A 16773-nucleotide genomic window follows, 5' to 3' on the forward strand; every position below is an offset into this window, starting at 1 on the left:
TATGTATTCAAATGAATCCATTTTTCCAAGTTAACTAATTTACCTTTCTAGTTTGAATAAATGTAAATTAGACGAAAATCTAATGAATTGTAGAAGAATAAACAAATTGAAAAGAATGATTTGGTAATAATTACAGATAATTAACTTAAATTTTGCATATAATCAAATAGTATTTACAGCAAATAGAATCAATATGACAAATTAAACAATGATTATTTGCATACACTATGAATGAAAAAAACAATATTATTTAATGGATAATTAACCATGACCTTAAATATGCACAAATAGAAAAGAAAATAATGCTTCTTTCGATAAATCTTAAACTTTAAAGAATAGTTTATCATAAATGTAATTTGAACATTTTATTAATACAGATTGAGTACAGCGAAATACTGGCAGTTCGTAACAGTATTTTCAAACAAACCAATAGAAAATATTTATGTAATTACTCAGTCAGTCAGTAACAACGTAGAACCTCGTACGTACGTACATCAGTTCGAGTTGCCATACCACATTAGCACAGAGATGCACTGGTCGATTCAAATCCCATAGTGGTAGAGGTAGTAAGAGTGTAAGCAGTAATCGGAAACATTAGGGTTCGGAGATGTTATTTAAAGAGTATAATCCAGTGAAATAAATTTGGGAAGAGAAAAAAAAGAGATAAGGAGGAATTAGGAGATCAAAATTTGGGAGAACACAAAGAGTGTATGCACCTGTGCCATTGCAAACGATTTTGAGCCATGTCATTCAGGGTCTCTGACCATCGGTTGCTATCATCTCGCGGTCCCCAACCAGGTAGTCTACACCTGCCAACATGGCTCAGTTCACTTGTCAGCGACCTCATGGATTTGTGCCATGTTTAGCTTTCTTCCAACCTAATCCTACACCATGAAACATCGCTCGTCAGTGGTTAGGCATACGTAACACATGTCACAGCCTTCTCAACTAATGAATTTTCATTAGTTCATCAATCAATTTGCCATTCTTACCTAGTACCCCTTTCCTAACAACTGCGTTACTTACTCGATAGTCCCAGGATATACGAGCAATGTTTCGAAGACACCTATGATCAAATACTAGTAACCTACGAATATTCTCTTCTCTTACCGGCCATGTTTCACTGCCATAAAGTAGGTCAGAATGAACTGCTGCGCAGTAAACACGTCCTTTGGTTGATAGACAGATATCTCACCTATGCCATAAATGACGCAAGTTGGCAAAAGCTAGTCGATCCCTCTGTATTCGTGCTGAGATTTCGTCACACACCAGACCACAAGGGCTGATGAGACTTCCAAGATAAGTGAAGCGGTCGACACACTCAACTACTTCACTCAAATCATTATTTCGGGTGATTAGAACACATATTACATAAACATGTAATATGTGTTCTAAACACAAAAGTATGATTCAAAACCAATTGAATTAGAAAAGTTTGTGTTGTATTTAAGACTTATTGTTCTTTTGAAAAGAAAAGTATTCAAATTTGGTATGTGACTAGCAGCGAAATCTAATATGGGCTTTACTTTCTAATTGGGACTCATCAGTTGGATGAAATGGCAACCCTCGATTCCACTTCTAGTCACGTATCAAATAAAAAAATAACGTGTGACTAAATGTTATACCGAACCAATTTACGCAGGTTAAACATATAACAACAGAAACTGAACAATTGTAGTCTGAAATATTAACAACGGAAAAGCAAACGGTTATTCATCAGAAATACTAGCAGCTAAATCTACATACACACATATATGGATTATAAAATAGCAGTGAAAAAGAGCACCATAAAATAGTTAAATATTCACATGCTAATTGTTTTTAAAAGTATTATTTCACAAACACACGCGTACATAAACTGTATTCTTTGTCTTGCACAAAAAAAGGAGGGAAGCATTTACCAAAAGAAGAATATTAACCAATTATTTATTCAGGAGTCAGTAGTGTCTTAAACAAAAAGAATATATTGTGATAGGCAAATATTCATATATACGAAAAAACAACACCATACAATTGTGCTTTCGTCTTAAATATAATGCGAGGGAGACAATGAAGATAGAAGAAAAATAGATTTGTAAAGTAATAACAATATGTATGACAAATAAACTGCCAATCAACGTGCGACAAGAATTACATTACACTATAGTAGAATATTTCTTTTAAAAAAAGTGTGTATTTTTTGTCGATTACCATTAAATTAGATACTTTGTCGATTAATGGAACCTGATAACAAAATTATGTATTTGTGTACTTGGTTTCGGAAATAGACTTGGATTTGTGTGTGACAGTCAGTAGTAATTGACACTTGTTCAAACCGAAATAGAGACAATAATGTTTGAACTTAGCGTAGAGTATGGTTGAAAATCAAGTGAATCGAATTCAAGTAACAATACTATTAGAGATAACAGGAATATTTATAGAAAAACACTAGCAGTCAAGTACATAGATCTAGATCTGGTTAATTAAAAACAATACAACTTTGTAATTTATTATAAAAAGTGAAAAATATTCTATCCAGAGTAACACCATTTGAATACAAGATCTAATAATTAATAATCTACAACCTAACAGGTATCAAAGAAAATAAAATGAGCATACGGGATATCGATCAATAACACAATTGAAAGGGGAAAACGATAAAGGAATATTAATGATATGGTTATAAGTTGTCTATATAACTATGGGAAGTGCATTATAAAACTGTGCAAAACACGACAATTATGAACACAAACACAGTATAACTTACAAAAGTAGCCTAAAGTCAAGTGATAATTGAAACAAACCAAATATTAAACAACATTCCATAATGAAATTTATATTGAAAACAATAAGATCGAACACTTAGGACGCACAAAATCCAAGGAAAAAAATGAGATGTTTTATAACCTGTCAACTGTCACGACGAATTATTGGAAATCAATCAAAATTAATAATATAAATTATACTATGATTTTATTAGATTGAAGTGAATTTATTTATTTATTAAAACATATAAAATCTGGTGAGACTGGGAATCAAAAAAGAGAATACATACACATAAAGTATGGATAACACTGTGACGAAAAAGTAGTAAATTCTAAAAAAGCACAGTATATAACAGTAGAGATAGTTTAGGTGACAATACAAACGAGACAATTTAGATTTTGTTCAAGTTAAAGACATTCATCTTACATTTATGGATGTGTAAGAAAATTCTGGCAGGACGCCTACTAACTTATCTTCTGAACTAAGACTGTTAACCTTGGGACAGAACAAACCAACTTTCAGCTGAAGAGGAATTTAGGAAAAGACTCTGACAATGGATAGAACAGACATAGTGGAAATCATCAAACTGCATCACGAAGAAAATTCTATTTTGGAATCAATAAGGTAAAAGGAAAAGAAGCAGTCAAAAGAACACATTTCATCGGGGATTGGAGGCGAACACAGATGGAATGAATGGTCATTCGAAACAACTGGAAAGGATTGTCCAGGATAAAATTCGATGGAGCTAATGGGCGGCCTATGGTTCTCCACAAGGGGTAACAGGTGTAAGAAAGGAAGTAATGATAAAATAGATTATGTTGGATATCATTCTGAAAAACCAGGAAACCAGAAGATAATTTGAAACTGAAAATTTGTTGTGAATGATTACAACTAATGCACCCAGATATTGAGAATTTGAGTTTCAGAATCATAAATACAACATAAATATTTGTTAAAATAGTTGACACTTACCCTTGAAGCTACGAGCTAGGGAGGGACCCAGAGATGAATCACAAGTGACAGTATTTGGTGAATTTGTTGTGTTTACCCAAGACAAAGGTGTTGAGTCGGTATTTGCTCTTGTAGTGTGAATCTGATTTCTCGGAGTTGATGAATTATCATATGACGTTAAGACTGCATCCGTATTAGTTGTTGGAGATGCTTGATTTGCAGGAATAAACATTGTGCCAGAACAAAAAATTTGTTTCTGTCTAACAGAATGGTTTGCAGGAACATTTTGATGTTGCATGTGCATGAGTCGTCTAGCACTAGGACCAGGACAACCTTGTCCACTGACACTACCACTAACTAGATTATTTACTTCATCCACACGAACACCTCTACTATCTTTTAAAACTGAACGGAAGTCATCCACCGTAAATTCGACATTGTGACCAAAAGAATAAAGAGGAACATCAGCTAACTCTCCACCTGATCCCAAATTTGTTGACGGGTCTAAAATCGAGGAGGTTGACAATGCGTATATATTCATTGAAGAGAAACTTCTAGGTGGAGCTCCAAGAGTTCCTGTTTGCTGAAAAATAAATGTAAATATTTTATGGTTAATGGTGCAGCACGCTTATATCTTTAAGAAGCAAAATTATCAAGAACACCAGCTAATTTGAACAAATAGAAAAAGAAATTTGAAAATACATATCACAAATTTATAAAAATCCAAGAACAAATAACATAGAATCATGGATTGCCAAAGAGAGTGATGAAATATGCTAGAGTAATTTTGTCCTAGTCATGGATTCACTAGTCCATCATGACACCTCTGTTGGGGTCTCAGAGATGGCACAACCCAATAAATTGGCACGTTATTAAGAATGCTCAGAACAGAAGCTAGTGAAGACCCCATTATAGTTTACTTCTCATATTAGTGAAATGATACTCCTTATCTGAAGGAAGCTTTTCTTCGCTGTATTTAAACCTAACTGTATCTCGTATTAACTATTAGTGTTATTCGTTTATTTATCGACAATAGTACCCTTATCTGCTTTACTTCTTCACAACATTGTCATTTCACTTGTGTAGCTCATTTCGGTGTTGCATGGTACTAGAACTTATATGCTTTGAATAGATAAATACAATAAAACCAGGGACTCCTCAACAGTAAGCATCAATCACAACCTCATCAGAAATCAAAACCAAAACCGTTAGTAGTTTTTGTGAAGAGCACGTCACTTTTAAAATACACAAAGTTGATAACCAATAGCCCACATAGTCAGCTTGAACAAATCAATCCCAGTGGTAGATTACTGATCTCTGTAAACCTCTTAGAGTGAAAAAACACAATCTCACTTAGAAATTACCGTAAAAATTGAATACAATATAAATTTGATTGAATAAATAAGAATTCAAAATTAGCACTCCTATGCAGTTGAAATTATTCACCAGTTTACAAATAAAAATAGGAACAACCCAAGCAACAAATAAGTAATTACAAAAGGCTAAATAATAATAGGTATTCGTTAAGGAATAGCACTACAGAATCAGATAAAATTAAAGAAACCTAACTAGTTGTTTGAATTTGAGACACGTTAGTGATGCATGTACACGCAACTTTTCGTGAAATAATATCGAACAACTTTAAATTTCATAACAAGTATCATAACATTTATTCACTTAGTTGGAATCAAATGGTTCATATGACTCGATTCTGATGCTATGTGACTGGTAAGTTTAATGTGATTCATCATTGACATGAGTAAAATTCACACAACTTAGTGGCAAACTAGAAGTTCAGGAAATCCTTGTAAGAACAAGTTTATTATTACTAGTATCTACTAAGGTGACTTTATGGAGATCTTATAATTTTTGTTAGAAATTTTTCTCTAGATGAGCTCCAAACGAGGGACTGAGAAGCAGTCGTCTAATGATCTTTGTTTTTAATGAACAATCAGTTAATGTCTAAGTGTGTGATGGATATTAAATTTTTAATTAATATTGTTACGTTTTACCACACAACTTAATGAGTACTTCAGTTACTTATAAAAAATTGGTCTTAATAACAAACAGTAATGAATAATTGATTAGAAGATAATGACGAGAAATTCAACAAAAGAAAAATATAGATCAAACTAATTTCTCACACACAAAAAGAAATACGAAACAGAACAGAACGAACGAAAAACTGATGAAAGTGAATTGAGAAAAAGTATTAATCATATGAAAGAATAGAAACAGGATATAAAGACAAAGTAAATGATAAACAAACAAGGAATATATATAAGATTTATGGTTAATTAAATAGGTAGCTATGCCAGTTAATAATACTAAACACCAATCATTTATATTCTATGTACACTGGTAAATTTTCACTTTGATACCTGCTTTAATTCTACTCCATATTACACTATATATTGATAAAAGCAATGATGTAAAATACTCAAGTAAATAGGATTAGACTAGTTTGTTTTTTATAATTAGGTTATACACAGAATAAAAACCGGTACTAAAACACTAATGCATAACACTCAGAGGGTAAGAAAACAACTCAATCGTAATGCGACTTTTTTTAGCCTTATAATGAACATCTTAAGAAGAGACAAAAGTACATTTTGTTATCACTGATTATTATATTAGATAAAATAATAAGAATAATGTTAGTGCTTTGAGAAAAATTCTCTTTTCTCCAGTGTGCTCGGATGATTTATAGCGACCTGAATTAATGCATCTTTTTACTAGGTCTTACTTTGTCTTATGACCGAGTCTGGATATAAAAGACTGGATTTATAGTGCTTCGGCGAGAGTTGTTCTGCTCTATATTTGCGAAACCTGACCTCTCCGAGTTGATGATGTTAGACGACTCTGTGTCCAATCACCGTAGCTGATATCCAGCGGCAACACCATGTTAGTATTGCAGAGGTTCGACAACATGTGTTCGGTACAGTGACGACAATTCAATGAGCATCATCATCATCATGAAACAGTGACTTTGGTGGCTCGGACATGTACTGAGAATGCCGTTGCAGTGAATTCCATATCATATTTGCCGACGCTGAAACTGGTCGAAAAAAGCGGAGAGGTGGTCAGTTTATAGCATGTCGTGATATGAAAGAAAATTGTACAGGACTGGCTTTTGTTGGTCCTTCATGACTTCCTGGCTGGGGTCATAGAGATGGTGCAACACAGTGACTTGAGACTTTGACCGACAAGGTTCAGTATAAAAGCCAGTGGCGACCCTGTTATAACTTTCTTTTACTTTTTGAGTATAAGTGAGAGGAACGTCTTTAACTGAAAGAATTCTTTCTGGTTGCATTTTTCTTAACTGAACTCCCTCTCCCATCATTATTACTTCACTCTCATACACCAATTTCTGTTCATACTTGTTATACTCACCTTCCTTTCTACATCTTATTACAACCTCATTTCTATTGTGATGCATATATATTTCGGTAACAATGTTTACGTGTTTAAATAATGATAATATAACTAACTGACTGATGAGTGTATCGGAATCGAGTGGTGGTGTTGATGGACTACTTTCGATCAAGGTGCAATACAGTTACTAGATTTAATTGGTTTGTTTACGAAAATAAATTTATCCTTACATTAAAATGTACGTCATTTGCATCAAACAGAAGCGAAATATCAAATGTCTAGATCTTCGGAAACAAAATCGTATGTACCTTACAAATCACTTGGGTTTTAATTGTTCTCTGAATGAATTACAATGTCGAAACACTAGTTTATTTTATACAAGAAAGACAAAATTAGAAACACAACTAGAGATAGTTTTTTGTAAGACTGCAAGTGATTGGAATGGTTCAACATTTAAAAAATTACTTAACGATGTCACCGACGATAGAATGGCATAATATTAGTGACTGGTCAGTTGTCCAACATTTTGTATATCACTAAACTTGTTATTAATGAGAGCAATAACAATCCGACAAATTCAGTATTATGAGAGAATCACGATCAGTAGTTTTACCTTAATTGTTAGTGGACTAAGGTTGATGTTAATGTTGAAGAGTCTATAAGTTCCCAAAATCAGAATTCTATTTAAAACAACTTTATTTTCTTTGAGGAATCATATAGCCATATGCTATTCAACCAGACCACCAAGCCATACCACAATTACACTAATTTAGTCAAAATATTTCCCTAAGAATGAAGGGAATTTTTCCAGACGTTCAATGGCACTCGGAAGTTAAGTGTTTGGAGATATTTTACGAAAGACCCTGGACGAGGTTTCGTTGTAGTTGATACTCGTCAGTAAACAGTACCAGCAATTTTGAGGAAACGGATGTTCCCTATAGATATATTCAAGATCACTTTACTCAGCTTCGGTCTAAGACGTTATCATTAAGTTATTCAGCTAACCACTGACCACCTGTAGGATATTCACAAAAGACTGATTAATTAAAAGCGACTAATGACGTGTTTGTTTGGGCTTTAGTGTTGACCAAATTATTTGGTTCAAGATGAAATGTGGTCACTAGTTTGAGTGACTCGACACTGTGCTGAAAGGTTAGATTCCCTACCTTACTATACAAATATGACATTGGTTACCAATCTGCAACAAAACAATTACAACCAATGGCATCTGACATAATTCGTGGAAATATCCTAATTTGGTAAGATTAAGCAACAAACTTTCATTGACGTCAATGTGATTAACTTAAACCAAAAAGGTATATGTTGTCTATCTTGTATTTAATTGAATGAAGGTAATACTGACCATTTCACAGAATAAAGTTGATAATGTTCATTCACCTATAAAAATGGATTAATACAGTCGAGATAAATATTTGGATTTCCACTAAAAATTGAAAGCCCATAATGAATTTAACAACTGAATACTGCAGTAGAAAGTAGTGACATTTATATATATATATATATATATATATATATATATATCCTAGCACACACGCACATACACATGCACACATACATTTTGTTTGCATTTCCATCAACTAACTGCTCTCAGGCAAAAAGTAATGATAAACCAACTTCTACGAAACTGAGAGAAAATTCGCCACATAAAGTGGATAGATGAGTCATCACAGTGTGTTTTCGGTACGAATCATATAAACAAAACAAAAAATAAAAAAAAACTGATGTAGTAAAAGACAGATAGGGGAGAACGGACTGGATACTTTTTCTAGAATATGCGACAGACAGTTGTTCATACAATTGGTGTAGGGTTAAGAATCTAAAATATTCACGGCAAATATACTTACAATTACTAACAATCCCTTAAACAATTAAACATAATGCGAAGTACAAAATCCATACGAACACAAGTGACCGCAATATACAAAAGAAAATAAGACAAACTGCTTTGTTTATATTATAGTTGAATATCAACAGCTTTATAACTCGGATTTAGCCAAGTAAATCGAAATCTCAACCCTATACTCTTCAAGTGAACTACTACAATGCTTGTATCAACTCGTGATGCTGTAAACTATTGAGACCAAAGGTTTATTCGCCGCTCTAGCAGACGATGATAGTTAAGAAAAAGACATTTTTTAGGATATCCTTGAGAACCAGCCATTCAGGATGGAGACTTCATATCTTTTCTTACTTCTGAAGTTACTGATGGCTATAAAATCAATGAAAAATAGAATAGTAATCGGGAGATAATATAAACTGATTCTCTACATAGACAACAATGCATAAATAGTATGGCTGCAGAACGCAATGTATTAAAAAACCCAGTCTGAAAATATCTGTTTACAGTGTAATACAAGTATCATTGTCAATCAAATACAAAACTAATGATTATAATTTTCAATAAAATCATACCCCACAATGAGTGATCTGAATATGGAATAAATTTATAAAATACCTTTGAATAATGAATGTAGATTTTGTCCTTTTTTAGTTGAATTTGGTTGGTTTACCCATTCAGGCAGACTACATTGGTTGGAAAACAAATCGATGATAATTTTAAAATCACTTGTTGACATAGGGATATGATAACATTTTCCCGTTGTGTCTACACTCATATACATTGAAGCATACGTTTATAAGTGAAGAGAAAAACATGGGTGCACAACTCACAGCACATAAGATGTATGAATTATAGACTGATATTTACAAGGCATATATGAAAGTTTTGTTTACAATATGATGTTATGATTTCATTTGCATGGAAAAACAGCAACACAAGAAATTTGTTATTTTATTTCCTACAAATCAATTTTTTACCTGACGGAAAAAGTTACAAGTACACTTTGTGCATAAATAAAAACATAAATTTATCACCACTACTACTTCTAAATTCGTGCTTGAGATAACTCAGTTACAACATTAAATGCCTAATCAAAACAAAACAAATTATTAGAATTTCAACTTATATAGTTAGATGAATGGTTAAAAGATTAAGGTGGCGTTTTAGTTGTACAAATAACATACACATTAGGACGATATTTGATTTCTATTAATATACACGAAATAATATTGTGGTGTATGCTACTTACGCTGACAGATATAAGTAGTATGTGGCACCAATCGGAAGTGGAATGCCTGGCAGCAGAAGATTGGAATGAAGAGAATAGGAAGGAACTCGGAGAGCAATCAAGATAACAACAGAACTAGAGGAATGATAGAGTATGTAACGGACAACGCAAATATGTGCAAACAATGTATTTAATGTATGATTTTCATATTTTACTAAGCCACTATGTGATTATGCATTAAAAAATAAATTGATTTTTTTTCTGTCTGAGTTTCAATTCATTACAGTGTACCATAAACTTCAATAATACAACATACCATCGAATGTTATAGATGAGTTATTTCCACTGGTTGACTATTACTAAATGAATGGTTATGTAATCTGAGCGAAAATTATTTCATAGTTGCCGGTCTTTATCTTCAGTTAACCAGTAACCACTGTTTTATTTTTATGAAGTTGAAATAATACAGAAGACCCATATACAGCCTAAAATCTCAAAACAGTATTTTCACTGACTCAATTCTGCAACTCAGAAATAATTATTGATGAAACTGAATAAACAATTAGTCTGGGACATCGTCATGCAGTCAATGTGTTTTAGAGCCACATATTAAGTTAGTGATATATGAAGTAGAATGAGATAAGATGTTGACTGTTAATAGTAAGTATTAAACAACTGGTTACATTACTTTACCTTTATGCATCGCATTTTATAACCTATTAGGAAGTGAATCAGTTAGATTAAAGTTAGAGCACTTGATTTTTAATCAGTGAGTCATATATTCAAACTTCACTAAATCTAAAACAGTAACAACAACCAATTAGTTTTACTGGCTATCACAAGAACCTAAACTGGGTTACTAAGTGAGACTAATTTAAATTACGAATTCAAATAGATATCAGTCTGATGCCGTAGACGTTTTTACAGAAGTGGTCATTTTCGTGGTAAGCAGATTATATTAACTATGTAATTACTCCAAGTTAGTTTGGCCAAACGTTGGAGTGGAAACATCTTTAAAAAGCGCAGATACATGATGAAATTAAGTGAAACAACTTGATTAACTAATCAAACGCTGTGACAGAATGAACCCTACTGATGAACACAAGGACCTATTTATTATTCTATTCCTGCTAAGTTTCCTGTAATTTTAACATTTTAAAACTATTACACTAGGTTACATAGTATCTGTACTTGAGTCTGATTCGACAACGTCGTACAGAGACGCGACGAAAACACATGCACCAGTGATTTACATTCCGCACCACCACTCAAATAAGGAAGATGAATACTTTTGCTTGTAAGTGGACGTCTATTGTTGATATTCAAGATTGAATTGACCAATTGTAAAAATGATTAAGTGAAGAAAGTTTTTCCTTTTGAAGACTTTAGTTACTTAAGCTGTACAATTGTATTTATAATAATTTAACAAAAATAGTTTGGTAAAAAAACAAATAGGTTTGAGGGGTGAGGCGACAGGGAGTTTCAAGTGTCAAGAGTGCTAAGTAACAAACTGTAGGCTAAATAAAGCTAATAAGATGAAACAAAATGTATGAAAGATAATTGTCCAGTTGACGAAGATGATAAAGTTGAGGAATAAATAAAAAAGTGAGGGTGATTAAAACAATTAATTAGAAGCATTAGAAGTGTTCTTACTAAGCATTAGGAGCTATAAGTATTAGGACAACAGTAGAATAAAAGCTTTCACGTTTTTACAGAGTCCAGACATGAAACACCGAGTTTTTGACAAATTTGCGTGCGCAATTTGTTGATTTATGCTCCCTTCGAGATCAGTTATTTGATCATGTAGGCGATCTATAAGCTTATTTTTGAGGGACAGTAACCAAAATCGATGTTCCACCACTGATTTATTGATCGTTTTGCAACCGGAAAATTAAAACCATACGATCGACAACATATTACTTGAGAAAATGACGGTGGCAACAACTCAGTAGCCTATTGTATAACTCTGTGATACGTAAGACGTTGGGCACTAATACCTAGTTGGAGTAGAAGAATCGACACAGGGATATCGTACTTTCCTATCATCAGTATAAGTGCCCTAGTATTTCAGTCACAAACTAGAAGAAATGGAACATTTACCGGATCTGAATGACAAAAAAGTAAAAAAAGGAAGCAGAGTGACTAAGCTAAGATGTGATATTAGTTCTTGAAGTTGACGATTTGTTATATAAGTGGGATAGACTTGATGATGCCTGAAAAATCAATAACCTGTGGCCATAAATTTACTGCAGCAGGACTTCAAAATTATATGATTGTACCCGTTGTTGACAATGTTTAACAGTAAGAAAGACCTACAACAATAATACATTTTTCCGTGTATCATTGACTGGGTAACAATCTGGCAAGCTAAATTCTCATGTTGTTGGTGATAAACTTCATAATTAAGTAAGTCCTATTTTAATGGTTATGAGCACATTGACATCTATGTCTATGTAATGGAGTGAAATCTTAGAAGCCAGTATGAGCACCGAGTTAAACACTCCCTGTGAATAGTAAACAAGCAAATAAGTTGGGATTCACGAGGTTAGGGAGATCACTTTACAGCAACTGATGGTGCAATACGTTACGAGTCACACTTACAAAAGAGTAATCTTAACATGAATACGAACAATATTTAGTTTTACTAACTTATATAAAAACAGAATAGTCAAAGAAATCGGTGTGCTTGCCACTCATCACAATCGGATAAAAAAAGCAATCCAAAAATATTTATATACTTGTTTTGTTGCAGATACAAATTTACGTTAAACAATAAAACTAGCAGAAAATGCATTATCAAGTAGTTGGATGCTAAAATCTCGACATTTTGTACACATCAGTTTCAAAGAGCATATTTGCAGACGATTACCTACCTGAGTTTTACACTCCCAAAATGAATAAGACAAACAACCAGTCTTTACATGTCCTACACTCAGAGATTTTGAGTACCCTCTAAAAGCAGTGTGATAATAATGGAAAATTAGGCAACTGTTGGACATCGAGATATACACATCGATCCGGTGAAAAAAGTCTTCAGCTTGTGAAACTATACTTATAATGACATAAAAGCACTTCCAAAGCATTATCAAGCTTTTTTGAAGTTGATTGGTTAATATTTTGCAATGTAAGCACTGTGTAATAATAGTTCAAGCAATGAGGAAATCATTGCACAAGAAAAGCCAGTGAATTCCTCCCAATAGGTCATGGTTACCTTACGACAAAGCGTGTGTAAATCAATTCTTACCCTAAAACTTTCGAGAAGCTCGAAAGTATTCATTAAAACTGGAAATAGTCCGTGATAGTTATTAGATGAATGATTTTTCAGAGTCGCCATAAGTGAACACATGACTTACACATAACTGGAAAACATATCTATTTGACGGTCCAAGAAGAAAAAATAAATTAACCTCAGTTACAAACAGTGAAATACTTTAATGATCAGATCAAGTTAACTTACTTCGAGGCTCGAAATTCCATCTTTAGGACCTGTAAGTTACATCTCTGAAAACAATGAGGCACTTACTTAATTTCCCAAAAGATGATGATAACCGCTTTCGGATTCTTTTGAGGATACGAAGCTTTGAAGTTGGTTTTTCTGTTAAAGGGATAAAAATATAATCATACATGTTTTCAACATGTTAATAAAACCAATGCTAACTTTAAATCCGTTTATTACCTTTAAGTGTCAAGCTCTTATGAAGAATGGGTTCTTGACTAGTCTGCCCAACCTCCAACCCACTTTCTGCCATTACTCCACGGGACAAAGACATAAAACCAGAGAGCCCCTCAAGAGGAGCGCTTAAAACTAAAGCACATGCAAAGTTTTTTTTCCAAGCGGAAAAACAAATCCAGAAATGAGACTGGGTTCAATAAGACAAAGCTTATATATCAAGATAACACCAACTTTTTAGTGTTAAGTCTTCAGCAATAAGCGGATTAACCTGTGTGAATTCTCACAGTTTTTCTTCTAGTGATCCAACCTCATATTGAAAGTTTTCACTGGTAGGATTCAAATCAGTTATACGAACATAGAGTTTCAATGTTAAACCATTCGGCAGCAAAACAGCTTTTACTTTTTGTTTGCTTTGCCTTAGTGTTGGGAGCCGCTTTAAGTGGCTGCACAGTTTATTAGTTCTGGTGAGAACAGAAAGGTAAAACGACTTATTTACATATACCTGTTGTCCCTCGTGGAGGAGTATAAGCCGCTTATCCTCATTCACCATCTAAATCTGCCCTGGACAATCCTTTCTAGTTGTTTTCAGTTTCTGTTCGTTCCTCCGGTGTCTGCTTTCAAGTCCCGACGTAATGAATTATTTTGCCTTCCTCTAACACTAAAATAATCACTGAAGATACGCTATCTCAATATAAAGTCAACTAGAGTTCTATCTAACCTGTATAAATCAGCTTAGAGATTTAAGTTATATGCCTTTCTTTGTAGCGTTATCTAAATATTGGTACTGTTTACAGACAATAGTATAGACGGCTTCAGCAGTTTGGGTATTAGAGTAACGTGAAGAAGGAAATAGGAATCTTAAGTGATGGCATGAAGTACACCACTTTTAACCAGTTTAAACCAGGGTAATGTCTCATTTGCTTTCAATTTCTGCCTCCATCCACAGGCTACGCTTCTAATCTGCTCTTGTATGATACCTACTACTCCAAAGTTGGAGGGTATCTGCTTACGCCCAGGTAACAAGCTTCGTTGCACGGGTTACTACATCTATGGACATCCACTCGACACATGAACCACTCTCTTGGGATGCTGTTAAATCCCATCCCACACCCAGTAACTTGTTTATGCACGAATATCTATTCCAAAACGTGCTTTATAAGAGCGAATACTTTATATGGTTCAACATGACTTAGTAGGCTATCGCAGACTATTTTTCAAGTACCTTACTTGTTACTCGTTACACCACCAGATGTGTGATTGAAAACTATATTTCTCCGTATTTAAATATAGAACTATTTACGGCATACTTATAATCTCTAGGAAAATGATGTCGAAAAACGCTGTGAAGTGACATCAATCTTCAATGGACGTCTTCGGAGCACAGTGGTTTGCCATATTTTAGTTCAATAATTAAAAGAAAAACAGATTCACACCCACAAATACTGGTCATATTGCTTGTATCTCGGCTATGCAGCTATGAGATGTGGTGGCAACAACATCTTTGAAGTACATTTCCCTTGAATTGTTTGATAATCTTTCAGCTTTAGCTGTATATGATCTAGTAAGTATATCTGAGTTCTCGTACAACAATAATAGATTAATTCCCTGAGTATGCTTAATTCTCTTCTTAGTGAACGAAAGAAATCGTTGCAGGCAAAAATGGGTGTCATATGTCGGTTGTGTTTCATAATTTGTGAGAAATTTTGCCATGACAGTCTAAGATATATTCCCTATTTTTCGATACTAAAACTTAAATGGCTTATGATCAGTTGTTAAGAAAAAGTTCACCAAATGTTACTTTTGGTGCAATAACTTTGAATTCCTTTCTAGATCCATAAAAGATGGATCTTTTACTCTTACCGTAGAGTACGGGGTGATCTAATATTGACTTATCGTATACTGAACGATGACCTTGGTATTAACATGTCTTATCTCTTGCTTCCGTCTAGAACCGATCATTTGAGAGGACATTCGAAGAAAGTTCAAAAACCGAGATCAAACCGTTTACGTCTGGAGTTCCGTTTCTCGCACCGAGTAGTGAATTACTGGAATTCCCTACCGGAACACGTAATATCAGCACCGTCTGTTAATATATTCAAAACGAGATTGGACCTCCACAGTATTACAAACTGCAAGGATTAATATAGGTCGACAGACCTCCTATCCTTATTACTGAAGACTGAAACTCTGTTATTGGAACATTTCATTATACGATAGCCGGATAACATAATTTGGTGAACGCTTAGCATGCCTGGATCTACAAATGAAAATAGGTACATAAATACCAGGGAGATGTGTAATCTTCAGTCTGATAAGTGTTATGTTTAAATTAAACCACTCGAGACGCTTGGGAAATCTAGAAACTTTGGATTCGGGTACACCTAATAAAGACGGCCAGCCCATGAGGCCATGGTCTCCATATAAGTTCTAGTTTCTTAATTACTTACTTACGCCTGTTACTCCCAGTGGGGCATAGGCCGCACACCAGCACTCTAGTTTCTTAGACGAAATATATCATTCTATCCCCAGCTCAAATGCATCCTTCAGAGTTTCCTAAAAAGCGTGCTGCTGACTGTCGAAATAGCGCTAGTCAGTGTAGACAAGGGTGTGAATTCGGTGTAAGATCTTATAAATTTAGCAGTTAAACCATAGCAAATACGCAATAACGGTTTGGGTTTAATGTCCTACTAGCATAAATAAGTGCACTAATATAAACATAGACCCAAATCTCACAAGATTCCTAGAGTATATACTTGAGTTGCAGACCGGGCTGATGGCCTAAGTATTACAATGGAACTTGAGGTAATATTATAGGATGAAGAACCGACTGATAAAACGATATGTCCGATTATATCTTTTCTTTGCTTTTTACTCCGGTGATGAGCTGGTTTCTAGTTCCTTATGAAAGTAAGAAATATTTGAATTGATATGCTAAAAGTT

At 33.9% G+C, this 16773-nt stretch overlaps 1 protein-coding gene across 1 annotated transcript in view; it reads right to left on the bottom strand.

Moving 5' to 3' along the window:
* The window catches only part of CDK15 (Cyclin-dependent kinase 15), a gene marked incomplete at its 3' end in the record, with an annotated part of 52646 nt that extends 38671 nt beyond the window's left edge, over positions 1–13975 (bottom strand). The window contains exons 1-4 of the mRNA XM_012941147.3: positions 13837–13975; positions 13684–13755; positions 13618–13646; positions 3718–4279 (exon numbers count right to left, since the gene is read on the bottom strand). Coding sequence (XP_012796601.3) covers positions 3718–4000 — 283 coding nt within the window. The 5' untranslated portion in view covers positions 4001–4279; positions 13618–13646; positions 13684–13755; positions 13837–13975. The remainder of the gene's footprint in view (positions 1–3717; positions 4280–13617; positions 13647–13683; positions 13756–13836) is intronic.
* Between the last annotated feature and the right edge of the window lie 2798 nt (positions 13976–16773).

Source organism: Schistosoma haematobium, chromosome 1 (genome assembly GCF_000699445.3).
Source record: "Schistosoma haematobium chromosome 1, whole genome shotgun sequence".
NCBI lineage: Eukaryota > Metazoa > Platyhelminthes > Trematoda > Strigeidida > Schistosomatidae > Schistosoma > Schistosoma haematobium.